This window comes from Lineus longissimus, chromosome 7 (assembly GCF_910592395.1).
Source record: "Lineus longissimus chromosome 7, tnLinLong1.2, whole genome shotgun sequence".
Classification (NCBI taxonomy): domain Eukaryota; kingdom Metazoa; phylum Nemertea; class Pilidiophora; order Heteronemertea; family Lineidae; genus Lineus; species Lineus longissimus.
This window is the reverse complement of record NC_088314.1, coordinates 2,788,697-2,813,398: the sequence shown is the minus strand read 5'-3', so window position 1 is coordinate 2,813,398 and position 24,702 is coordinate 2,788,697. Positions and strand designations below refer to the sequence as shown.

The 24,702-nt window shown below is 43.7% G+C and overlaps 4 protein-coding genes across 10 annotated transcripts in view; 2 read left to right on the top strand and 2 right to left on the bottom strand.

The window, feature by feature from the left end:
- LOC135490691 (uncharacterized) overlaps nucleotides 1-10,653 on the top strand; it is a 35,339-nt gene extending 24,686 nt beyond the window's left edge. For 2 of the 4 annotated variants that reach the window (XM_064776050.1, XM_064776048.1), the window contains 12 exons: nucleotides 999-1,244; nucleotides 2,842-3,123; nucleotides 3,330-3,584; nucleotides 3,908-4,171; nucleotides 4,679-4,933; nucleotides 5,456-5,704; nucleotides 6,052-6,300; nucleotides 6,878-7,132; nucleotides 7,312-7,560; nucleotides 7,696-7,929; nucleotides 8,176-8,355; nucleotides 8,557-10,653. In XM_064776050.1, the coding sequence (XP_064632120.1) occupies nucleotides 999-1,244; nucleotides 2,842-3,123; nucleotides 3,330-3,584; nucleotides 3,908-4,171; nucleotides 4,679-4,933; nucleotides 5,456-5,704; nucleotides 6,052-6,300; nucleotides 6,878-7,132; nucleotides 7,312-7,560; nucleotides 7,696-7,929; nucleotides 8,176-8,355; nucleotides 8,557-8,720 (2,882 nt within the window). In that variant the 3' untranslated portion in view covers nucleotides 8,721-10,653. The remainder of the gene's footprint in view (nucleotides 1-998; nucleotides 1,245-2,841; nucleotides 3,124-3,329; nucleotides 3,585-3,907; nucleotides 4,172-4,678; nucleotides 4,934-5,455; nucleotides 5,705-6,051; nucleotides 6,301-6,877; nucleotides 7,133-7,311; nucleotides 7,561-7,695; nucleotides 7,930-8,175; nucleotides 8,356-8,556) is intronic. The other 2 variants (XM_064776052.1, XM_064776051.1) reach the window with 2 other exon arrangements.
- A 626-nt stretch (nucleotides 10,654-11,279) lies between these two features.
- Nucleotides 11,280-12,628, top strand: LOC135490899 (uncharacterized). The gene is made up of 4 exons (XM_064776477.1): nucleotides 11,280-11,417; nucleotides 11,594-11,657; nucleotides 12,017-12,175; nucleotides 12,390-12,628. Exons 1-4 carry the CDS (start codon nucleotides 11,280-11,282, stop codon nucleotides 12,626-12,628), a joined length of 600 nt encoding a protein of 199 aa, XP_064632547.1.
- Nucleotides 12,629-12,727: 99 nt separating this feature from the next.
- Nucleotides 12,728-17,454, bottom strand: LOC135490852 (sulfotransferase 1B1-like). 2 transcript variants are annotated; one of them, XM_064776406.1, is made up of 3 exons: nucleotides 17,252-17,454; nucleotides 14,382-14,665; nucleotides 12,728-14,186 (listed from the first exon to the last, which is right to left on the bottom strand). In XM_064776406.1, the coding sequence occupies exons 2-3, from the start codon at nucleotides 14,635-14,637 to the stop codon at nucleotides 13,444-13,446; spliced, it is 999 nt and encodes a 332-aa protein (XP_064632476.1). In that variant the 5' UTR covers nucleotides 14,638-14,665; nucleotides 17,252-17,454; the 3' UTR covers nucleotides 12,728-13,443. The 2 variants fall into 2 exon arrangements, with proteins under 2 accessions (XP_064632476.1, XP_064632477.1); XM_064776407.1 differs by lacking the exon at nucleotides 17,252-17,454 and adding an exon at nucleotides 16,499-16,579.
- Nucleotides 17,455-18,046: 592 nt separating this feature from the next.
- LOC135491181 (protein rolling stone-like) lies at nucleotides 18,047-24,309 on the bottom strand. Of its 3 annotated transcripts, none has more exons than XM_064776886.1 (2): nucleotides 22,905-24,309; nucleotides 18,047-19,195 (listed from the first exon to the last, which is right to left on the bottom strand). In XM_064776886.1, the coding sequence occupies exons 1-2, from the start codon at nucleotides 22,920-22,922 to the stop codon at nucleotides 18,260-18,262; spliced, it is 954 nt and encodes a 317-aa protein (XP_064632956.1). In that variant the 5' UTR covers nucleotides 22,923-24,309; the 3' UTR covers nucleotides 18,047-18,259. The 3 variants fall into 3 exon arrangements, with proteins under 3 accessions (XP_064632956.1, XP_064632957.1, XP_064632958.1); XM_064776887.1 differs by lacking the exon at nucleotides 22,905-24,309 and adding an exon at nucleotides 22,059-22,603; XM_064776888.1 differs by lacking the exon at nucleotides 22,905-24,309 and adding an exon at nucleotides 19,273-20,026.
- Between the last annotated feature and the right edge of the window lie 393 nt (nucleotides 24,310-24,702).

The window sequence follows — 24,702 nt, the reverse complement described above, 5'->3', positions numbered from 1 at the left end:
GGGCTCGGGAAAGTGACTTTATCATCATTTACTTTCTAGATCTTCTCATTTCTCATCAGAACCATTTTTCTGCGTCATTCCATGTATTAACCCCTGTCTTTCGTTTTGTCAATCTCAATCCCGAATTTCTTGATTTAATTCGTAACCATATTGTCCCTGTCTTTGTATTGTACTATGATATTCATGTCATAATCTTATAATTAATTGAAAATAACATTACTAGGAGAGTTAACCACTCTTGGTGCATATTGGTGATCGGATGAAAGAAGTCTACCAGCCGTTGTTGCCCGAAATCTAAGTGGTCCATAAAATTGGTAGCAACGTCCGTGCTTGTTGCATTCTATGTGCGTCCAACCCCGTCACTGCGCTGTGTAAGTGCGCCATTGCCTACCCGCTGATGTTGCGTTGCGCAAGGCGTCTTGCGAGTTTTATGCTGCTATGTTTCCCCGCGCTGCTGTGATGTATATTCATCATCATTATCTTTGTTTTTTAAGCTCTCGTATTTATCAAAGTGAAATGAATGAAGCAAATTTATAGTGTCAAAAATGACTTTTGTAATGATAAGCGGATCTATTAACTGTAAACCATCTCTACATGTTCCCTTTTACTGTTAAATTAAAACCATCCTTTAACATAGGTCTTAAACAACAGGTAATGAATTTGCTCAATTCGAGAGAAAATAAATTGAAAGTTAGTTTGAAGATCAGGCTCTGAAGAGGAACTGATGATATAATTGGCAGTTTTCTAAAAATATAATACAATATACAGTATTAAGAACTAATTATAACGTCGACATTAAGAAATGTAAATTTTAAAGTCAAAACTGTTGAGAGCTTCCTGCTTTTATCCTCTCGCCAATCATTCTTCCTTTGGCAACAGAGCCCGCCAATCATTGCCAGTGCCATTTCACTCTCTAAGTGGCGTCGATCAGAAAGCGCGACCTGTCTGTGCCATGACTGAATTCCGTATTTGACAAAGTCTTCCTCCAATTAATGCAGAGTGCATCACCTTTGACAATGACTGCGTCGCACCAGGAACCAAGGACTTCCCTTGTTTGGTCAGAGGCATGCCGGAGCAACACTGCGCCTGTGTCAGTGAGGACGACCGCATCCGGTATTACCTGAACGGCTGCAAAGCGCAGGACGGAACCTTCGTCGCCCCTGGGCAGGACTTCACTCATAACTGCACCGAATATAAATGTTTGGAAACCAATGGTGAATTCTCTCTAGAGTCGCAGAGACGAGGTAAAGAGAATCACGTCAAAGAGTATAGGCACGCTTTTGGTGATGCGTTTTAAAAAGCTTTTGTGATGCTTCTTGCTGCATGCAGATGGCTTGAAATTAATAAACGAACCTCTCCTTGCTAATCCATACCTCTGATGTAACAGCATTTTCATCCAACTGCGATTTTTTATTTCGTGCCTAATTCCATTTTTCAAGGAGGATCCTTGCAGCTTCTAGCTTACAAAATAGTTTATACGATTTTTGAGTTTTGATTATATTTGGGACCAAAATGAAATTGTCCGTGCTGTTGGTTTATCCATGACTCAACAAATTTAGATATGATGTATTACACTTGGCAAAGACGTAATGTGACAATTTCGCCTTGCGTCTACTAGAGATGTCGTTACATCTTGATGTGGCTTTGAGTCGCCTCATTCTGCCAAGAACAAGCTTCATAACATGACATTATCAAGAAATGTTTGGATCAGGATTCACGGGGAAGCAGAATGTCAGTCAGCGAGAACACACCATGAGTTACCCACTCATCATTCCATGCAGTGTAGAGTATAAATGAAATTGAGTAGGTGGAACCACCTCCGTGTACTTTATAGTTCGAGAAGTCCACATGCACAGTTCGTAGTTTAACATAGTCGTAGATAGAATCCTAACAAAATGCACGGATTGGAATCAACTTTTCTCTCACATTATACTAACCTGTGGTGTGGCACAGTGCAGTATGTTAGTTTGGCTTGATAACTTCCTGGTCGTCTTATGCGTTTGCTTCTAAGAGCATTAGAATGGTAACATGTAACTTGTTAGAATGTGCAACAGAAGTGACTGACGACAAAATAACGTGCAAGTATCTGTGCGAAGACGAGAAAGCCGTGCGCCATCTCCAGCCAAGCTTATAGCGCTATGTGATGGATTGCCATCTGCTTGGTTGGCCAGACTGTTTGGCATACCACTTTGGCTATACCGTTTCATCACTATCATAGAATTCATAAAGACTAGTCTTTATGAATTCTTGATATTATGTGATGTGCAGATTGTAATTGCATGCTTGCTCTATGCATTCTTCCATCAGCACCAAAGCCTTGCTTGATTTGCACTTCCAATTTTATGACTCGGCAGTCCCAAGAAGAGATATCTCTAATTTGAAGAGACAAAACTTAGAAAAGAAAGCTACAAGTGGCCGTTATACGATCAGTTCACGAGAGAACGTTTTGGTCTTTGTGTAGCTCCCTACATGATCTTCTGATAGCTGCAGTTGTTTCTTTCTGATCTTTATCAGGATAATGACAGTCACAAATATCACCCTCTACCATGATGAAAATGTACACGTAACGATTGTATTTGGCCTTTCACTTCAAGCAGGATGTAGTTTAACAACATTCATGTAGACGATCATGCAACCAACACAACTAAAGCTGAGAACAAGTTGTCTTCGAAGGCTGTATGCTTCGCTATTACCAAATTCTACATCTACCTACCTGTCACTGAATAACCATGAATGTATTACCCCGATGCCTTCAGTAAGTACAACTCGGCTATTGTATCTTTCATATGCACTACGTAGATAGACTTAGAGTGTCATTTCGTCATCGCTCTCCCCTTTCAGACTGCATCAATGCAGACGGAGGATGCGAGAGGCTTGGATCCAATGACTTTGCCTGCATCATCGATGGAGTCCGCTACGACAGCTGCAAGTGCCTCCTCGGCCTGGACGGCTATCCAAGATACCTCATCAATATGGTGGAGAAGCCGGTGGCGAAAATGGAAAACGGGTGCAGTGATGCGAATGGCATGATCACACCCGAGGGAGGCAGGAAGACCATAGACTGTATTGACTTCCAGTGTGTCAGAGACGGCGATGCTTTCAAGTTTGATACCGTGAGAGAAAGTAAGTGAGACCGAGGTATTCTTTCTTCGGCCTGGTTTGGGAGGGGTTCAGTCCAGAGATCTTCATATCCTAATGGAGAACCTAGTCATAGTGGTATACTTCTGATGTGGTAGTCCGTCCGCTGTAGGTCCGTGGGTCTCTACTCTTTGAATGAACCAAGGCTACACTCATCATAATCACGAATTCGTCATGACTTCCTTTTTCAGACTGCAAAGAAACCAATGGGAGATGTTTGCCAATCGGATCAGCTAACTTCGAGTGCGTTGTGAATGGTAAGCAATATTCCAACTGTAAATGTGAAGCAGACAGCCGAGGGAAAGCAAGCCTTGCGATCATTCCTGAGGGCTGCACGGCCGAGGATGGCACCTTCGTTCCCTTGGATGATTCTATCGTGGTGGACTGTACAGCACACAAGTGTTCCAAGGAGGGAGGCAAAAACATGCTGCAGCCAACTGGAGTTGGTGAGTAGAAAGACTGTTATGTTAAGATTTTAGACTTGAAGTCTTAATAGGCATTTCAGCAATCCAGAGTATAACCATGAACACCCCAAACCGTTAAAGAGGACATCCCAACAACAGAAATACTTACGATATTTTCAGAGCTCAAGATTTAGTTGTTTTCTCTGGAAGTCCTGTCGAGTTTGCCATGGACTTATGGAGTTACCCTACTCATCCTCAACGAGGTCGAGTTGCTCTGTCATTTTCCGTAGATTCTGCTGACACTAACTAAGCCACATGCTTTACCAAGCCAGCGCTTCATACTAACTTCTCCGTATCTCATTCAGAATGTAAGACTGCTGACGACACCTGTGTGCCAGTTGGTTCCACTGGTTTCCCCTGCATCATCGAGGGCACTCGCTACCCAAAATGTACTTGCGGTCCTGACGCGAATGGCGAGCTGAAGTACATGGAAATGGAAGAGAAGGCCGGGGCGTGCGACTGGCATAATGGAGAAAAGGTGCCCCTTGGTACCAGAATGACCTTTGACTGTACGGAGCATCAATGTACAGAGGAGAATGGACGGTTTATTATGAAACCTGTCTCAGTTGGTAAGGATTTTTTAGGGTTGGGATTGGTTAGTCGAAGATCAGATATAGGATTAACCGACTTTTGGTGCCGTTCAAAGCAACTACTGACGTCGTTTCTAATTGCGCCTCTCTTCTCGTTTCTATTTCGAACGTCATTTAAGATAAACTTGACACAATTGAATTCAGCAGGCAAGATGTGACATCTAAAACGGTTAATGTCCTGGTGAATCAGTGTATTGGGTCCAGGTTCCTCCGGCCCCCTACACGACTGATCAAACCTCCAAGGTGATCACCTTAACGATCAATCACTTCGTCATCTGAATACGTTCATCTTTTTCATTTCGTTACGGTGTTTGTGTGTTTCAATGCCTAACCACTCCACGTTATCCACCATTGGTTTAGCTAAGCTGTCCTTTATTTGAATCTTTAGGTTTACAAACAATTTAGGTTCTATTTTCCATTTTGATCAATTGGTTTTGGTTCAAGCTATCATAAATTCTATCCCACCTCTGTCCATCTTGCACCCAGCCTGCAAAGCCGCTGACGGCACGTGCGTACCTCCCGGGAGTAAGGACTTCGAGTGCATGATCAGCGGTAGTAACTACCCCAGCTGTAGCTGCGCCCTAGGTCAGGATGGCAGACTCACCTACTCTGCGAATCCGACCGAGTGCATCCTTGGGACTGGGGAAAGGACTAAGATCGGGGAAACGATTACGAAGAATTGTAGAGATTACAAATGCGTGAGTGAGGCTGGCACACTCAAGATGATGCACGTTCGATCAGGTACGTATAGCTTGGAGAATCCTCCAGTCTTGTCAGCACACTTTATTTCGAGTTGAAATGATCGACTTCCACAGACGTGTAGTGACCAGTTCAACTTCCAATGTCGGTGGGTCCAACATGAAGACAACTATAGCAACGTGTGGCACGACCATACACCACACAACAAATAACAGAGGGGTGACTTATAGCTTCTTCTCTACTGGTGGACCTCTCGTAGAGATTCTTGCATCTACGAAAAGAGGAAGATGCCGTGTCAATCAAGATGAACAATATCGATATATTGCATCTACGAAGATGAATTTCCCCTTCAATTATTTCATTTTGTTTCTATGTTTGCACATTCGCTCGTCTGTCTACCTTTTACAGTTTGATTGATATTTTTTTAAAGTAACGCCATCATTTGACACTAACCACACTCTAATGCTTTTTACAACCTTCCTCTGTAATTCTTGTCTGCTTTCTCAGACTGCGACTTCTTGTAACACTTCCCTGAAACTCTATCTGTCCGTCTATCATTTCTAGAGTGTATAACCTTTGATAAGCAATGTGTCCCGGTCGGCCACCAAGACTTCACATGCGAGAACAATGGCCAGCCGGTCGAGCACTGTTCGTGCCGTGAGACCCTTGAGGGCAACATCCAGTACTTCGTGGATGGCTGCATCATGAAGAACGGCACATACGTGGCAACTGGCGACACCATTACTATCAACTGCGCCCAGTATAAGTGTAATCAGAAAGAAGGCGGCTATGGCTTAGACCTCGACGGCAGAGGTATAACCTTAGCATAACTAAGCATGTTGCCTGTAAACGTAGAGTGTGGTTTAAGCTCGGTGCTGTAGTAAATCAGGGTTTGGAAAGGTGTTCCTGGGAAGCTTACTGATAGAGTCAAAAACGAGGGGTATGTTTCAACTAACTAGCAGCGATTGGCATGCCGGTGCTAGTCAAGTAAACCAGCTGGGTCACATTTGCTTTTTGTAAGATGTTTTTTTTAAAACATGCACTACCTCATCATCAACGCTTACCTAAAGATGACCACTTCATCGACATAAAAGCTCAAGCACATGCCATGCGTCTACGACAGCATCTTTAACTGTCTCCTCTATTCCATTCCTTCGTAGAATGTATGACATACGATGGAGAGTGCGTTCCTGTGGGTGAGAAGGACTTCACTTGTAACATCAACGGCAAAGCCACAGACCATTGCAGCTGTGAAGCCGGCGCTGGAAACAATATCAGATACTTCGTTGACGGTTGCGTCATCACTGACGGGCGGTATGTGGCCACCGGCGATACCATTACGTTGGACTGCGCAGTCTACAGGTGCTCCAAGTCTGATATAGGCTACTCGTTGGAGTTTGAGAGCAAAGGTAACCAATGCCATGTGGCCAATACAAGTTGTCAGAACCGTCATTCATATTCTACACCGTCATCCACACAGAAGTGAGTGGAGAACTGTCATCCATATACCTACCACACAGTCATTCACGTAGAAGTTTATGTTGTACCTCTTTCTAGTCGTTTTCCCAACTGAATTATGAATGTTATCACATCGAAGAGATGTTTTGACCAAAACCAGGAATGAAATGTCCAAACAGACGAGTAAGCAAAGAAAGTGAGAAATGATTCTGTGTGCTTAACGCCCTTCGTCTGATAACCCACATTATAACCAGTGTGTACTTGTCGGATATCAATTTTATTTGAATTGAATGCAGTAATGTGGTCCGGGTCGTTTTTTCGAGTGCCTAGTCCACAACAAGCTGAGACCAGGTGCTTATTGGCAGAGCAAGACGAGCACCAGGATCCTGTCAGAGTCGTTGTGATATTAACCGAGTCTGCTCGGAATTTGATAAAGATCAACAGCAACCACATGAAGCGGCAATCTCGTCTTGATCACATATGCTGGTCTTAGCCAAGACTCACAGACCTATTTCTTTTCACAAACAGAGTGTAAGACAGCCGAGAACACATGTGTTCCAGTAGGTTCTAAGAACTTCCCCTGTCTGATGAATGGAGTCCGCCAGCCAAACTGCCAGTGCAAGTCCGATACTGACGGAACCATCCTCTACAGTGCTCAGCCCACGGAGTGTGTTCTTCGCGATGGTCGCAAGGCGGCTGAGGGCGAGACTCTGGAGGTGAACTGTACTACCTACTCCTGCTCAAAGCAAGGAAATGCCCTTGGATTCATTAAAGCACAAGTTCGTAAGTAGATGAGGCCAACTTATTGATAAATATTATATAAGGTACCAAACTATAAGCTTTCGATTCCGTGATGTCAAAGTGTTGGTGAAGTAGTAGTACGCTCTTTTTATCGAGAAGGGCGGCCAATGAAGCAATGTGGATTTGGAGGTTAAATGACACTTATCATTTTCGATTTTCAGGCTGCCAGACCGCTGATGGAGACTGCATGCCAATGGACTCGGTCAACTTTCCATGTGTCTTAGCCGGCAAGCGGTACCCTGGTTGCAAGTGTGAACTCGACTTCGACAACAGTATAATCTACTCTCTTTACGGCTGTTTGACTATCGACGGTACCTTTGTTTCACTTGATGACACGTACACCAAGGACTGCACAGAGTACATCTGTACGAAATCATTTGACCAGTTCGTGCTAGAGCCAGCTATGACAGGTAGGCTGCTTTCGTTTGTTTGAGTTTGTTGTTTGTCAGCTTCTTTTTGTACCATTTGATTGATTTCGTTGAAGTGCATACCGGTACTGAGTACGTTTGAATTTAATCCCTTGAAACCTACTCCCTCTGTTCCAGACTGCAAGAGCACAGACGGCCAATGCTATCCAGTTGGCACCGACATCTTCCCCTGTGAAGGCCCCGATGGCACACAGTATGATAGATGTAAATGTGTTCGAGGCGATGGCGGAAAGGTGTACACACAGATTCAACTACCAACAACAGCGGCACCGGAAGAACCAACTACCACAACAGCGGCGCCAACTACTACAACTACCACTACGACAGAGGCCCCAAGTGCTGCCGTTCAAGGTAATTAAAAAACCTTGTGACAGGCCATGTCATATGTTTCTAAAGCGTTTTTGTAAACTTCTATCTCTCTACCTTGATGTTGATATATCGTCATTCCCATCTTAACATGTGATACCTTGATACTTATGCCTAGATTTCTTCTTCCTGATGGTGTAACATTACAATACCCTTTTAATCTAGTACGTTGAATATATTGTTCACCTTAGCTTTACCATTACCTTCTCCATACGCGTTCTCTTCTTGCAGCAAGCGACCGAAAGACAGCAGGCGGTACCGGCGAGGGCAAGAACTGCGTCTTCCCCTTCATCTACGATGGCTATGAGTATGATGACTGTACCACATACGGCGATGATCACAGCCGACCATGGTGCTCAACCACTGGTAACTTTGATAATGACGGCAAGAAGGGATTCTGCAAACCTAAGAGTACGTATCATATGCCTTATTACCTTATATTTCAACATAATCGTCGTTCTTAGCTTAGTGATTCGTCTAGGATCTTTATAACAAGTTTTGTATTATCCTCTTTGGATTGGGGGGTTTAAAATTTTACTAATATTTTGTAATTTTTCCTCCAATCTACAGCAAACACTGTGCATACTCATTAAACCACATTACTTTTTGCAGAGGAGCCAGTCTTGACAACAGGGGGCGAACCCTGCGTCTTCCCCTTCTCCTATGGTGGTGCCCTGTACTACGAGTGTATACCAAAGACCTGGAGTGGTGCTTGGTGCGCCACCACGTATGACTATGACAATGATGACATCTGGGACTATTGTGATGGCTACTAGGAATAAAATCTCCGAGTGACGGGCCTGGGGACGAATACACCATCAGTGGCCTTTCTTCTTTCTTGTCCACATCATGGACCAAATAAAACATTAGGTGGATGAAATAAGGTAATTGGCGAGACGAAGAACTTTGTGTAAATGAATGTGCCATTGGTTTGAACTGGCTGAATTGCAGAGATGAGTATTCATCTATATGTGTGCATGATGGTAAATCGTGAATCCTCCGACGCAGCATCAACTTGTGGATAAAGGTCTGGTTATATTCTTATGACCAGTGGAAACATCAAATACGCCGTGGACTAGTAACGCCATGACGAATATAGTCGTCATATCATATCGCATGCTAGTGATATGACGACTGACTGTCAATGTATAACATGTAGCTATTGTTCTCGGATTTGCGTTGCTACAGTTTGGTCGCAGTCGTCCACAGGCCTGTTGGGTTTAATTTATTTGAGTTCGCATAATATTATAATGATGGACGATCCTGTTGATACTTTAGTTTTACCAATCTAAGACCGTTTCTGCCGAATGTCCATAAAACGGGAGTTGTTATGCAAATTTTCAGTCGATGCATTCAAAATGTTGACTTTGGATAGCGACATCAAATTGTCTAGTGACGTCATGATCCAGCTTGCCGTTTTTTCGGTTTCGCTGTTCTTAGATTGGTGAGCCGAGAGTATCATACTTTGGACAGGGTTCAGGCGTTGCTACGGACTCTGGGTAATACAAAACATGCACGTGGAATTTTGGGTCCAATCGTCTCTTTCTGACATGCAATCATTCTAGGAGAAATTAAGAAATATGTGATGACGTCACATCACATGACTGTGCTAAAAGATGTTACAGGATAGGGTGCGTTTATTTAGCGATACCCAATTGTTTAGCGTCTGCGTTTATGGAACTCGTCAACTATATCGATATAATATGGTGCAACTATAGCAGTCTTATTTTGTCAGATATTGTAAGTGATTTTTTTCTGACAATGCAACCAATGCACGAAGTAGAGCTTGTGTTTAGTTCCGTCACCAATTAAAGACGTCAGTGCAAAAGGAGAGTGACCAATGAGAGTAAGCACTGGGGCTGTTGTGCATACAATATAGGTCAACATGGCGCCGGGGTCAATTAGCAAGAGTGGAGGAGCATTATTGCATTAAACTTGGCTGTCCGGTTTTGACCATTTTCTTGAAATGGGAAAAATAGAACTTGACATTTTTTGCACTAGCACCTTCAATTGATGTAGCTTTAACTGCACGATTTACGTTACCGTGAATTTTCAAGATTTAGGAAAATTATAGCGATTACGTAAATTGGCTTTGAGACGCAGATAAATTGTATTTACGCATTTTGCAGACTCGGTCACAGGTGTAGGAGGTCCCCTAGAGGCCTTCTCTTCATAATGACAAAAGCATATCCGTCGGGTGTAATGCACACTGTCTCTTCGATTCGTGCCGCGAGGCCGATGAACAGTTGGGTTGTGCATAATATGCGACATGAAACACTTCTGTGGATATAGGCTTCGAAATCCTTTGAAAGAGGGATCGCATAGGGCATGACACAGTCTAGGGGAACGTATACATGTATTGGAACTTGTATAGCGCACATTATACCTTGTTATTAGTAGTTGTAAACCATTGCTATGGGAATGTTATTTACCATACAATTATAGTATACTTAGATTCAAATGAAAAAAAAGTATAAATCCTCTAAAATATGACTTTGGGAGGAATATTATCGATAAACCCAGAATGGCCTTAAAAGTTGTTTTGTTTTTGATGATGAAAGCGCTGTACCAAGTTATATAAAGGGGAAATGTACTATAAGAATATATATGTAGGAAACAGTTATGTATGCCATAGTATGTTATGTGACAAATGTAAATAGAATTTCTCCACCTTTTTATACTGAAATAAAATGGGTTCTCTAAAATTAATCAGTTTGTTGATGTTAGTGTCACCTCCCAGGTTCTCCCGTTCGTGCATCGGACATTGCCTCCAACAGCAGAGGAAGCTGAGGAACGTAGAATAGGACTTGGGCACTTCTTCAACACGCACAAGAGTGTGAAAGTAAATTTCGAAATTTTGGCTGCGAAAAAGCAGGTGGATTTACAATGTAGGATTACAATACCATTACATGAACAAAGGTCTGCACATTTTAGAGAAGTCAGAATTTTGCTGGTTATCGTTTTGAAGTGAGTTCGTCAAGTTCAGTTCCGTAGTATCATTCGTTATCATGGTAATCTTCTTTATCGCACTTTTTGTATTTAAACCTCTGGGAAAAATGTCGGATGTTCATCACATTGACTTTCCGCTCAAAACGTGCTTCGATCATACCCCAAAAACGTGCTAATTGGCTTTTCCATTCATCGTTCTCACGCCATCCTCCAATGGCAATGTCGTCAAGATAATCAGTTCGAATCGGAGGGTGTAATTTTGGTAAACTGAAAGGCTGATTTTGCAGCGAATTTGTATAAAGGAAGCGAAAAGGAGAACGGGGTCATTCCGATCCTGAAACAAGACTAGAGTTCTTTCGATTTCATATTTCACCTCAGCAACCAAGATGAGCACCCTGATCTCTGTTCTCCTTCTCTGCCTCGTGTGCGGACAAAGCTACGGCTTTCTTGGCGGTCTCTTCAAGGATCCTCCAGTCACCGTCAGCGAGGTCGACCCCGTCAAGTATGCGGGAAGGTGGTACCAGGTAAGATCAAAATCGAACATTCTCCAGTCTCAATTTTCGTAGGGGGGCCAGTATTTGAATGCCCTGTTTTCCGTAATTTTTATAATATTGGGGCCGACGCTGCCCACATGTATATACTATATTGAATTAACGAGGTATTGAATAAATAATATTTGTGTTTTTTGTATATCATTTAGATCTACGGCAACTTGCTCACCCAGTATCTCTTCACAAGAAATGCATTCTGCGTTACCGCCGACTGTAAGTATCAACAAGAAATTTGTATTTTCATTACTGTACTGACCAAAACATGGTACTCCATGCAGCTATGGGAATGTTTGAAAGAGTCTGAGCACGTTCTCACAGTTCCAATCTGTTTAAGTCAGTGGTTGTTTTTGCGCCTTGTAATCAAATTTCGCCTACAGTGTACTAGTAGATATAAAACGGTTGTCTTCACATAATATGATGAAATGCGATATGTAATTTTTCCCCAATGTTTGTTCAACTTGAGGGGAACGGTATTGAAATGAAACAAGAAATGTTATGACCTTCCTGACATGGCATCACTATTTTGAGAAACTGGGATTCAAACGGTTTGGTCACTTCTTTTATTTTTTCAGACGGCCTCCTCGCTGACGGCACTGGCATCTCCGTCCTGAACGCTGGTCGCAAGAAATCTGCCACAGGAGTGCTTTTCAACATCACTGGTACCGCTACCTACACCAATCAGGTCGGACAGCTTGATCTCCAACTGGCTGGCGTACCAGTCACCGGATCATGTAAGTACTACAGAAGTAGCAAGTATGAGACAAGACCCAGACTTGACTTCGATAGAAATAACACCACGGCTTAGTTGATTTGATTTGAGTTGTATTATCATGTACATGTACATCTGTTTTTCGAGATTCCTTCTTCAGGTACTCGTCGGGTCTCTACACAAAGCAACAAAAACTAAAGAAGAAAGGAACCCTAAAGAATGATTTACCATTTCAGATTGGATCACCAAACTCGGCCCAGTCAACGGTGATGGCCTCTATGAATACTCCGTCGTCACAGACAGTAAGCGCGTCAACCTGTACGTCCTCGCCCGCGACCCCGTCTCATTCAAGGCCAGCTACGACGCCGAGGTCCTCCAATTCCTCGCCAATGACTCATTCGACTCGTTCTTCAACAAGCCTATTGGTGTGTATCAGGAAAGTGACTGTCAGTATGCACCACTCCCTGAGGCTTGAACAAATTGATATTCTTCCCAAAACATGATCTGATGGTTTCTTAAGCTGTAGATATTCGCTCTTTTTTGTAAATAAATGAAAAGAAAAGAAACTACGGTATTCATGTACGAACTGGGTGTAAGATATATGTAGAGTTACGGTACCAGTGACAACTGAAATCTCTTCATTGATCCAGACGTTGGCCTTGAAATAGCGGCCTTGACCCCACAAGTGATTGGCATCGCTCGCTCTCGGTGCGCTCATTGTAGCCAATAGGGTATGTATTACACGAAGGACGAGTCCATTGACTATGTTATTTGTTATTTAGGGGTTCATGTAGCAAGACCAAGGCCAATGAACGCTTCTTTCCCGTAATACAATAAGTATGCATTTGCCACAGTGGCTCTGTGTGCTCCTGTTGTAGAGAAAAAGGGAACATGTTAGGAAAAGGAGGTACCGTGTTGCAGTTCAAGATTTGTAGGAACTCCAGAATTAACTTGTTACCGTATACGGCACCAACTAACTGAAAGCACCCGAAATTATTTACAAATTGATGCTTATTTTTTGACAATGACATGAGTTGTTCTTGAGTAAGATATAATATATGTTTCTTCCGAGGAAAATAGGGCAGAACGGCGGCACATACCAAAGGTTTTTTGACAATGACATGAGTTGTTCTTGAGTAAGATATAATATATGGTTCTTCCGAGGAAAATAGGGCAGAACGGCGGCACATACCAAAGGTTTCGCGACACCGTCTCCAAGCAGCTAACTGCAGTAATGATGACACAACACAAAGAACGATCAAATTGTCTGAAGTGTAACTTGTTCTTTGCTCACTCCATACATGGATACGTCAGCCCCGCATCCTTCAACTTTGAATCAGCAAATTCGCAGGTCAAGGTGTGTTGTTCGTCAGAGAAATAATTCTTCCAGTCGCCGGAGACACCCTTCCTCATGAAAGCACAGATACTCTGATCGATTTCCTTGTAGATGGTCCGATTTGTCATTGGGTTGTTTTTCATGACGTCGAAACGTGTTGCCTCCACGATCGTTTCCAGCTTCTGCGGGGTCAAGGTCACGCCGCAGAACTCGGAAATCCTCAGGACCTCTTTCTTCGGATCAGCCAACAGATCCTCGTAGCGTACGAAAAGAATGTTCAAATCATCTCTGGCGTTCCACCAACTCAGGTTATGGTTGACAACATGACCGTAAGGGACTTTCTCACTCATATACAATTGGTAAAAGTCGTCCCATTCGCCCTTGAAATGCCCTAGGTCTTTGTAACTTTTACAGAAATAGTAGTACGACACCATGGTGTCCAGCGGATTCCGTAACATTGAGACGACTTTGACGCGCTTTTCCTTGACTTGTCTGGGCACCAAGTCCATTGGTAGATGGGTGTAGAAGATACGATTCTTTTTGTCTCGGCTGATGTCGTCTATCAAACTGACTCCACTGAAGCCGTGCATGAAGAACTCGAGAAATGGCACGCGGTCGTTGATGGCGGTCGTCTTGGCGTATTCAGTGTCTGCATCGTTCATGATGAGCCAGAGCATCTCCTGCATCCAAGTGTTCCCTAAATTGCAAACATTGTAAAAGGCATAAGCAAAAGATAAAAGGGACATACAGCTCTAGCTAGACTCAATGGAAGTTACACCGGACATTCCTGTTCTCAATACTAATTTGAGGAACAGGCGGCAGAACCCGGAACTAAATTTCCATACACGCGCATTTCTAAGTAACCAGCTGAGACAGTGTTTTTTATACTCACCAGTTTTTGGATATGCTGCTATGACAATATCATCATCTCTGAGCTCCATGTTTTTCACTTCATTATCAAGGTAATGAGCAGGGGAAAATCCCATCATCTCAATACCAAGCGGCTGGTAGGTGTACTGCCCGGGGGCGCAGTGGTTAAGGTAGTCCGTGGGATTGTCTGAGGCGTCGGGGACTATGGCGGGTTTTGGCTGACTCTCCTGTGAGATTGGGTCCCCTGGCGCGCTTTCCATCTCACCGAGCACGTCCATAGCTGATGGTAAAACCTACGAGGCTAGGCTGTGGAGAAAAAGACATCTAGATATACTCATCGAAAGATCTAAAGTGCAAAGATTTGTGGAGGGGTATCACACTCGAGGTACATGAAAGTAAAATCGTTTTGGAAAATCTGGTCACTAAAACCTCCACCAGAGGAAAATGAGTGCATATGAGCAAAAAGAAACGCAGACCGCCCATTGGGCCTACTGGTCAGAAACGTTCATCTCGTGTATCTGCCAGTTGTTCAATTTCTTTATTCACCAATTAGTCCTTGCCTATACACTTCCTTGTGTACTGTGGTAAACATTAAACAAACCGGCCCTACAAAAAGTAAAATTTATGAAGAAAAAGGCAAGGTTCTGGTTAATTAAAAGTCTGTCTAAAGAAAACTTCACAAACAAACCAGGCTGCTTGAATTTATCACCGATAGGGCCCTTTGTTTTAACCTCGCAGTGCGTGGGAAAATCATTGACAACTCGGCAAGCAGCAGTCCGGTGTTAAAGGGGAAATGGCTCTCTGATTAGCCGACGGGTCGACTCTTCAAGAGTAGATTCAACAGTCTACACCCAAGAAGCAGTGGTAATGGCGAAATTGTAGCTGCTTTAGGAGCCTAACAAAAACAGGGCAGATCCATATTTGAACATCTCAAGTCTGCCAGAAAAGGATCTCTTCACTCCGGGCACCTTGGGATCTTTGTAACTGCGAGGCAAAGAAGGTGGGCGTATATTGGTGGGAGAAAAATGTCGATGACGCCCTAAATGTGGGCATCTTTTTAACTACATGTAAACGCCGATATGACTTCTTACGTCGTTGACAACGCTTGCTGCGAATCGGCTATAAATGTAATTCAGACCATAAGAGCGACAAAACCTACTGCTTTTCTCAATTCATCAACCGATAATCTCAGTTTCAAAATGTCAAAGTATTACTTAACAGAAAGTGATTAAATATCACTTGGTCTATTCGGTGCCATAAATAGTTTCCTGCTCTATCAAAACAGCTGGGCCAGCTTAAGTGCTTATGTTCATTAGTGATGGTTTGTTTTCGCTTAAAAAATCAGCGCGAATTTGATCCCAAATTCATTCATTCGACATTATGAAGCTGATAATACGCCAACTGCACCTAGAGCTATCGCTTGCAACACAATGGGTCAAAAGTTATCAAGCTAATTTGTAGCGTGTAGCAAAAGAACAACAACTTGATATGAAATATCAAGATAAGAAAACTTGTAGTTAGAAGAGCAGAAGAGGTTGTAAACTATCGTCGTCTATTGTAGTTGTTCCTTTGGATGGCGTGGTTTGTTAGTTACAGTTGCACTTTCATCACTTTTTTAGTGTTCCCGTTTTTGAGTGTTCCCCTCATTGTTTGGGAACGCTAAAAGACAGATTAACATGATTGACACCCTTTTCTCTGCTTCCCTTTTGAGAAGTCATGGTCTCTCTCGCTGTCTGTTGTGTTGAAACACCGAAATATGGGGAACAACAAAACTAGGTTCGTAAAAATTTAAAATCTGAATCTCGGATCATTTCTTATTGTCAGTCGTATCATCTGTGGTAACCTCCGAGAGTATTGTATCATGGCTAAGCCCATCCTGAGTTTCAGATTTAGTCACTCCTTCGTCATAAGAAAACCTCACCTCGGAGGCGGAGTATATTCACACTGAACTTCTAGTGGTATTGCCTCAGTCCGTAGCCTCCGCCGCGCGTTGTCAAGATGGAGTATAATGAAAATAGGTGGTTATACCAAGATGGGCTAAGTCAAAAACGAAATCAACCCCGGCAACCCGACAACTAAATTCTCGCCCGAAGCGTCATAGAATTACGATGTAGATGAAATAAGAGAAATGTAACTTACATGCAGTCGATATCCTATAATATCATAACTTTAGGTATAAGGCAGATGAATGAAAATGGCAAGAATGATATCTACCCCTGCTGGCCTATCATTTTATATCAAATGGTGAGTCGCCTCAAATCTGATTGGCGGAATTAATTGCTTTCGTTTCACTCAGACGCGGTGTAGTTTTAGAACGTTGATGTCTTTTTATCCAGTTTTTTATTCTCCATTCCACGAACGTCAACAAATGAAAACGCAGACAGAGATTTTTTTATTTATTTCATGACGTTACCAGAGGAGTAATATGGGGTTTTGTCAGTCATTCTTAAACTCCTTGGTTACAAAGTAGCACTGTTTACAGTGAATGCACTGTGCCCGTTTTGGCGGCAGCCAATACATCCAGTTGGGAATCAATGACGGAGGACCGGGATGGGGGCAATTCGGCAATTATCTGTAATGCCACTTTTAGATTGGGTGATCACGACTCCGTTGAATGACCGGTAAGCTAGCGACCTGTATAAACGATATCATGACCGCGTTCCGTTAATTATCGATATTATAACGTTCCTCCGTTCGGTCTAAATCAGGCATACAATGTAAGTATGTGAGCTATTCAAATCAATTTATCAAACTCGAGATTGAACTAGTGTAAAGGCACCATTTGCGTGTACCAGTAAGAGCGTGCATGCGTTGACGCGACAGACAATGAAGCACACAGAGCTATAAAAGCACAGGTAATTGCCTGTGCCTACATCTACAAAATAGACTTACCCATGAGAAGCAGACGATCGTTGATCCAAGAATCAACAAAATGCTGCATCCAAATCCGAATTCAATCTCTGCCGGCGAACTGAGCCCACAATGATTTACGGTACATACAATGCACTTTTAGCACAGTTTACATTAAAAAACTAAATTGAATGTCTAAATATGTAATATTTGTACTATTCAGTAAAGACCAGATCAATGCAGCTCTTTTTAAATATGGGCCATTTCAGGTCAGTGTGCCCGTCACCTGGGGCTTTAGACGCCATTGCCTGCACCGCCATGACGGCTCCTTCGCGAACTGTTCGATACGTTCGTACTATATTTTAGGACACCGACCCGGATATTGATTAAATATAATTTCTCAGCTATTTCATGCTCTCAAGGCCACGCTGGTGGTGCATGGTGTAGGTGAAATTCGGTACGCGGCCGGATCAATAATCATTCGAATAAGGAATGAACTTCTCTCCACATGTACCATTAATCCGAAATCATCATACGCCTACGCTTGTCCTTACTTTCTAGAAGACACCTGTCTTAGGAACGGCCATACATTTTTACTCCCCTTCGCAGGCATTTCTCACTTTTGTACTCCCTATCCCATTACCCTTTATCACTGCCAGGACAATTATCAATGGCACCCCTTCTCGGGAGTTGACCCCCTCTTCGTGATGGTAAATTTTATTACGGGACACATCCTTGCAGTGTGAAGTGACAAAATAAAATGGACAGGTATCATCCAAATTCAGCAGAAACGGAAATATGTACTACGTATCTAGACTCTATACTATTTTAATCGTCTTCAACTTTTACAACACCTGTTTTCGCACCTTATTTTACGATATGGCTCATTCATCGTCCATCACAGTTCGTACAAAACATCAATAACGTCTTGTAAAGGGTATTCTAGGGGCATCACCTACAGCTTTATACATATTCGGCGCTTTTTGTCAAGAATATTGAATCATCTCCCTTTTCTTCGAAATAGAAAACGAAGCTTGTCTATCTGTGCTGTTAGTAATTGTAGTTCGGTGGTAACGTGATTGCAGCGACACGCATCCGCCCCTGCGCCGAGTTAATGTATCTAGAGTACTCAATAGGTGTCGGGACCTTCTCTTTCCGGCATTTTCCCGATAAATACACTTTGAACTTATGCACCAACCAAATGAAGAACATCATGACTGGGATACCAACCAGGCCTAATGGGGCAACGACGATTAGAGGTATCATTGGCTCGTTCCAGTCCAAGATTACTGGGTATATAATGTTGTTTTGCGGGTCAAGCGCCCAATACACGACGCTGAAGAGGACATACACAATCGAGTAGAGAGTTGGGTAGATGAAGTGGAACAGACGCCAGGGAGACGCCGAGATACTGATGTCAAGGAACGCGCAGACGCTGTTCAGACCATGCGTGGAGAGGTCACCGATGCTAATGGTCACGATCCCTTGCTCTTCCCGATTTTGAACAAGAATGTCACTGGGGAATAATACTCCGAAATACATGATTGTTATGATGAAGGAGATCGGAACGGCCATGTTTCCCAAAATCCATTGCACACGGATGTACCAGGGTAAATCTTTGGAATCCTTATCGACGATTATTTCGGCAGAGTCACTCGAAACGACGGATGTTTCGGGCAGCGGGTCGTCTGGGTCCTCCCTGAAACCACCATTGGCAGCCCCCGTAGAGTCTCCAACCTTTTGTTTCATGTGGAACGCCGATGGTATCTTGACCTTTCGTTTTACTATATAGCAGTAGCAGCTCACCACGGCAGCTACTATGAAGTAAACTGAGAGGATGAGGTAGCTCCACATAGTGAGGTAGAAGAGGATGAAATGGCGGTCGTCCACCCATGGCGACCGGATGCAGACGGCAAGGAGAGAACCGGTGGTGAAGCCAGCGATGACCATGCGGAAGATGATGTACAGAACTGGATGGAGTCTCCACTGAAAACGGAAAACAATAATCAGATAGGAGATGTTAGAGGCGACATTGAAAATGACGTATTTAGTCAGTTGTTTACCTTGGTGATATCCGACTGGTTGTTCCTGTTTGTTGTTTAGGAATGCTAATGGTCTGTAGAAGAATAATCTCGTAACACTCTTCTGAGGTTGGGAGTTTGACAGGGCTCGGGAAGCCACGTTTTCAGTGAACATTGACGATGTCGCGTACTGTACATGTGTAATGTAGGAGGCATTTGCGGACGAGTCATCTCTATCAGAAACAACTTCACCACTTGCTTCAAGCAGAATTGCTAGGTTTTCCTGTCTGTATTGGCCAACTAAAAGTCCCGATGCTTTCCGCGCCGAGCAAGCATGTCAGAGCTCTTCTAGCCAATACAGACGGGAAGGTCCAAGTGGCTGCTTCGAGAAAAAGGCGAATGGCGAAGTAAGCAAGTACATGAAATTTAACGGGCCTCCGACAAGCCCTACCATGTCAACACCACCAAAATGAACCAACAGACGATTTTTACTTAGATTGGAATCACTTTGGTCATGACGCTACGGAAAGGCACGGTCTTATTCGCAGGCCGACATGAGTTGAAGACAAAATCCAGGAAGTCCGCCCCTCGAAATATGCCAGCTGCAACTATTCTTACGCTACTCTATTGCGGCGTCTCCTCGGAATTTTGGGACCGAACAGTCTAGTAAATGCCAAGACAATAACTTTGAATTCGTTGTCCAAGGTACTACTGACAGTTTCGTCAATGGTGTTTTTTTTCTACGTCGTTGATTGTCCGGAACTGAAACGTTGGTACGAAAGTGGTCACTGATGAACTCTACCTCCATGAAATTCTACAAAATTACATGATAACTTCACATACCTGACTTTTGTAGAAAAGTTCCTCGTCGCAATGACGGAGGAGAAAATTTGTTCTTTTAAATTCACGACCGAGGGGTCCGCACGTCATCTTGAAGGGAGGCCCAAGTCATATAGCAGTCACGTATCATCAAACTACACCCAGCACTGGTCACATTAAATGGTCAAACAATATAATGTATATCTTACATCTAAATATGCTATCTGTACATTGTGGCATATTCTTATCGTCACAGTCCCAAAGTATATATTATGCAATTAATCGTTCGTTGTGGGCAAGTTGTATGCAAAGCTTTGGTTTAAGTATTGGTTTTATCTTCAGGTTAATGGTTTATATATGCCTCTGATCAAGGAGATGTGACGCTACTTTTTGAACTGTCTTGTCCAGTGATTGATGTCAATTGTAATAAGCTGTTCACTGATCCTCTGTTGTTACCGATAAGAGATACTTGAATGATTTTCCGCCTCTTGACGCCGACGACAACAGCAGCAGACGACCCGCCAGAGGGCGCGTTTGTAGAAATCGAAGTTGTAACTATAAACAATGAAATTGACGGAATAATTTATCATTGATATGCTGTTGGCTAACTTGCCAATTTCAATGAGCATTGCTTTGTGTATCTTTTCATCCTGAGATAGGATAGACCCGGAGCCTCGCATTATGTAAATATGGGAATAGGTGAGCCACGTGACTGATGCTGGAATCATCGTGATCAGAAAGATGGCCGAGATGATCATAAGAGATTTTGCAACTTTTGCTTCGATTTCAGTTATGCCCGTCGACCGTATGTCCTGCCGGTCTCGTCTGGCCTGCAACAGGCTCCAAATAATCAGGGAATTTAGAAGAATAACTGTGATGACGGGTAATGGGTAATTGGCACCCAACTTGAAATAAGCGCTGATTATAACTACAGCGCGTCCTCCGTGATACATTGTGCAGAGAAGAACTGTCGCATCGGGGAATATCGGCATGACGTCATAAACGCCAACAGAAATCGGCAAGAACAAGACAGCGCCGAGCATAATGACTGTCGCGATGACAATCTTTCGGCGAAATGTGTTGAGAAGTTTTGTACATTGGAGCGGAAATCGAGTGGCTATGAACCGTTCCGCTGAAACGCAGGTGATGAGCCAAGCCGAAATGAAGGAACAGACGTTCCATAAGTAACGCAGCGTCTTACAAGACGCAGCCGAGTAGTTGATCAGATCGAAATAGAACGTTCCACTCGTGGCGAATTTCAGCCCCTCGCTCATCCATTCTACGGTCCCGTAAATAACGAGACAGCCCAAGTCAGAGAAAGCCAGAGCAAAGAAATAATGAATGCTCCCTTTTTCCCATTGTTTGTGTCTCAGAAATATGTAAATCGTACAGATGTTGCCGAAAACTCCGATGGCCAGGATTGGTATGATAACGTAAGCATTGACGTACTGCGCAGCCATTTCAACTTTCAGGGGGTACTGCGCATGTGGATGAACATGCGTTGACGTCTGCAATGATGTGTTTGGAGTTTCCTGTGTTGAAATGTCATTCACTTCGTTGTTGATTGCATTCGACATTTCGAGAACTTAGGCCTACCAACTGCTGACTCGTCGATGAGGATATAAATTTTCAAATCGTGTAATCTGCTTAAGGCATAGGTGCCATTTTGCACCATTTTCCTTCACCCGGGGTAAAATCACCATCCGTCGAGAAGTAACAAGTTGAGTGAATCCAAACGGAGGTCAGTTATGGCTACATGTATTATACTGATAGAATTTCAGTGAGTGATACTTTTCCAAACTCGTGCTAAGAACCAGCTTCCTCTACGACAGCGGGAGAACCGTTGGGGTATCAACTGGCTTTGTGGCCAGTTATAAGTCACCTTCTGGGCTTTCCTACGTCTTTACGCTTACGCAGGGGCCGGCCCGCCCGAGGTGATGCACGAGGCGCGCGGGGCCGGGTCCGGGGCGTCAGACTAGCGGCTCTATAATTTAGAGAAAATTACTTACAATGCCTGTGAACTGAGCCGTGGGGTTTCCCGCTGTAGTTGAAGAGAAATCACCATGTTTACGCTAGCATTGACCAAGCCCATTCTGGACCCATGCTGGTTCAGCGTCATAACTGTAATTGTGACGCGTTTCGAAACCCTCGATCTTTCGAATTCTGCAAATTGCGTCTATCCGCCTGTACGGGTTGTTCTGGTGTGGTATATGTCGGAAAGAACAAAGTTTGTCGCACTAATTCACAGCCTCAACTCGCTGTCATGCATAAACCATGATCAATGGCAGCCCGGTGACTTAGCAGCGATGGACGGTTAAAGAACCCCTAATGGGCCGGGCAGGTATAAAGGGACCTCGCGTGTGACACAATGACAGCAACAATTCGATCGTCCAGAAAAACAGTTATCAACCTCGGAATGGCTCCTACCTCGAGGCGGAGTATATTGGAAATCACTGGTTATGTCTGTATGCGGAATGACGGACATTATCGGTTTGCAGCAATTAGGGCGTTTGATTCTTATTCATGTTGAACACGCTACATCCCGACTTGCATATCGAATTCTTCCTGAATTGCTATCTTGGCATACATGTACCGGTACCTTTCTTTCAATAATAACAGCGTAGGAAGATAGTTGGTGACTAAGCTACCCTACCACACAAAGGACATGTTTATATTATTGTAAGGAAATAATGAATAGAGTGGTTCTTATTCGATCAGACGAGCTTCGGTTACAGTACGACTCCTGCGGCAGTTGACTAGTCATCCTAAACACTGACTTCCTAGTGTATGGGCGTGGGGGAGGCCAGGGTGGCTGATCCACTACCTCTATAGAGTAGGCATCAACAGCTAATCACCTTTGTCTTCACATCCATGGTCTTTTGGTACCTATCGAAATCTCACACACCGTAAAAAGACAGTTCTGTTTTCTACCATGCGAAGGCCATTATTGGTGAAATCTTGTGGTTTATCATTCACTGTCTTCAATCAAATAACTGTAATCTTCACCACGCAATGATATGAATCCTTGTAACCTGATCAGAGTCTCTGCAGTTGTCATACACTGTAAGCCCGGTTTACCCAAGGCTCCTTCTGTGAAAGCGGGGTCTCACTCCCGCTGTCGGTCATGCAATCGGGAAGAGACCGAACTCGAGTGACGGCTGCATGCCGCGGTGGTCGCCGAACCAGTATCACGCGAATCAACAATGCGTGGTTCCCGAGTACATTGGGACCAAAAGCATTAAATGAAAACTACTCTTTGCGTCATGTTTCCTCCAATCTTCCGTTTTCATCACAAAGTAAACAAAAGGAAAAAAACAAACCCTCCCCTGTCACTTTCTACGCTGAGTTACTATATTTTGCCTTAACTATAGTCCAAACGTCCCCAATCTAGATCTAACTGTGTCCTGCGATGATGTGCCGATCTCTGAGCCTTGTATGAAAAGACGCTTTAGAATGCTGACTGTCGTATTACAAATGCGTTATTTCGATGTTTATCCATCAAATTCGACATCCTGCATATAAATATCGAAGTTCGCGTCATATTTAGCTGGAGGTTCCGATTCATCGTGTCTGTGTGGCGACTGGACACATCTCGTTGCATTGTAACTAATAAAGCCACAGTCCTCATCATTGCAACAGGCGAGTGCGCACTCGACGAGAGACCTCGTCTTGGTTGCGACACCAAGTAACACCCTGTCAGTAAAGATCTTCCTGTAGGTTACTGAACGATTCATATCCTGAAGATATATCGTAAGAGCCGTCCCATGAAAGATTGTCATTGTAAGTATTAGCGTCACGAATACGAGTGATTTCATCCTCAACTTCGGGTAGTTGAATATCGGAAGGAATAAAAATTCAAACCAAGACGACACGTCCAGGTGTCACTAGGAACTGAATCAAAAGCAAGTCCGGCTAATTCAAAATCTGAAGAACAGTTAGCACAGTCTTGTGAAAGGGGACACCAAAGCTAACTCCGACTGTTGCAGAATTGTACGGCTGAAGTCGAGAGATGGTTCGTCCTGCTGTAGTTTGGGATTGCACTGAGCTGTTGTGGTTGTGATGCAGAGGTAGGTCTGACACCTCAGCTGACACGACCAGTTCGATATATTAACGGCCAGAGTCCGATGCACATGTAATTCCTGTCCTGAAGGAGAGCCCGTGTGACTAGAGAAGACATCGAGCGGATTGAGACCTCGCCGGCGGGCTGAGACGGCCAGTTCGTCGGGACGGCCAATGTGACTGGAGGAGACAACGAGTTGATCGAGACCTCGGCTGAGAGTGAGACGGTCAATTGGCACTCCGTTTCTTCGGAACCTATAACACAAACTGCAGCTATTTCCTATTGACATGCCAGCACATCGGAAATACCTCTTCAGTTGACATGGGTGTGATAATGGACCACCTCAACACTGCAAGCGATATCTCTCACGGGAGATTACCTTGCAATCGAGTATTGGCATTTTCGATTGTAAGATCACGGAGGTCCATCTAGATTGTTTACATTGCAAATTGAAGGGTGCCTTTGCAGTCACTCGGCGAAATTATCTTCCCAAGTGTTTGGCTCGTGGGAGAGTTCCCGAGAGGGCACACGACGACTCATTGATTCGTTAGCGACTGCTGTTGTAATATATGAATATTGCTTGCGTGCAATAC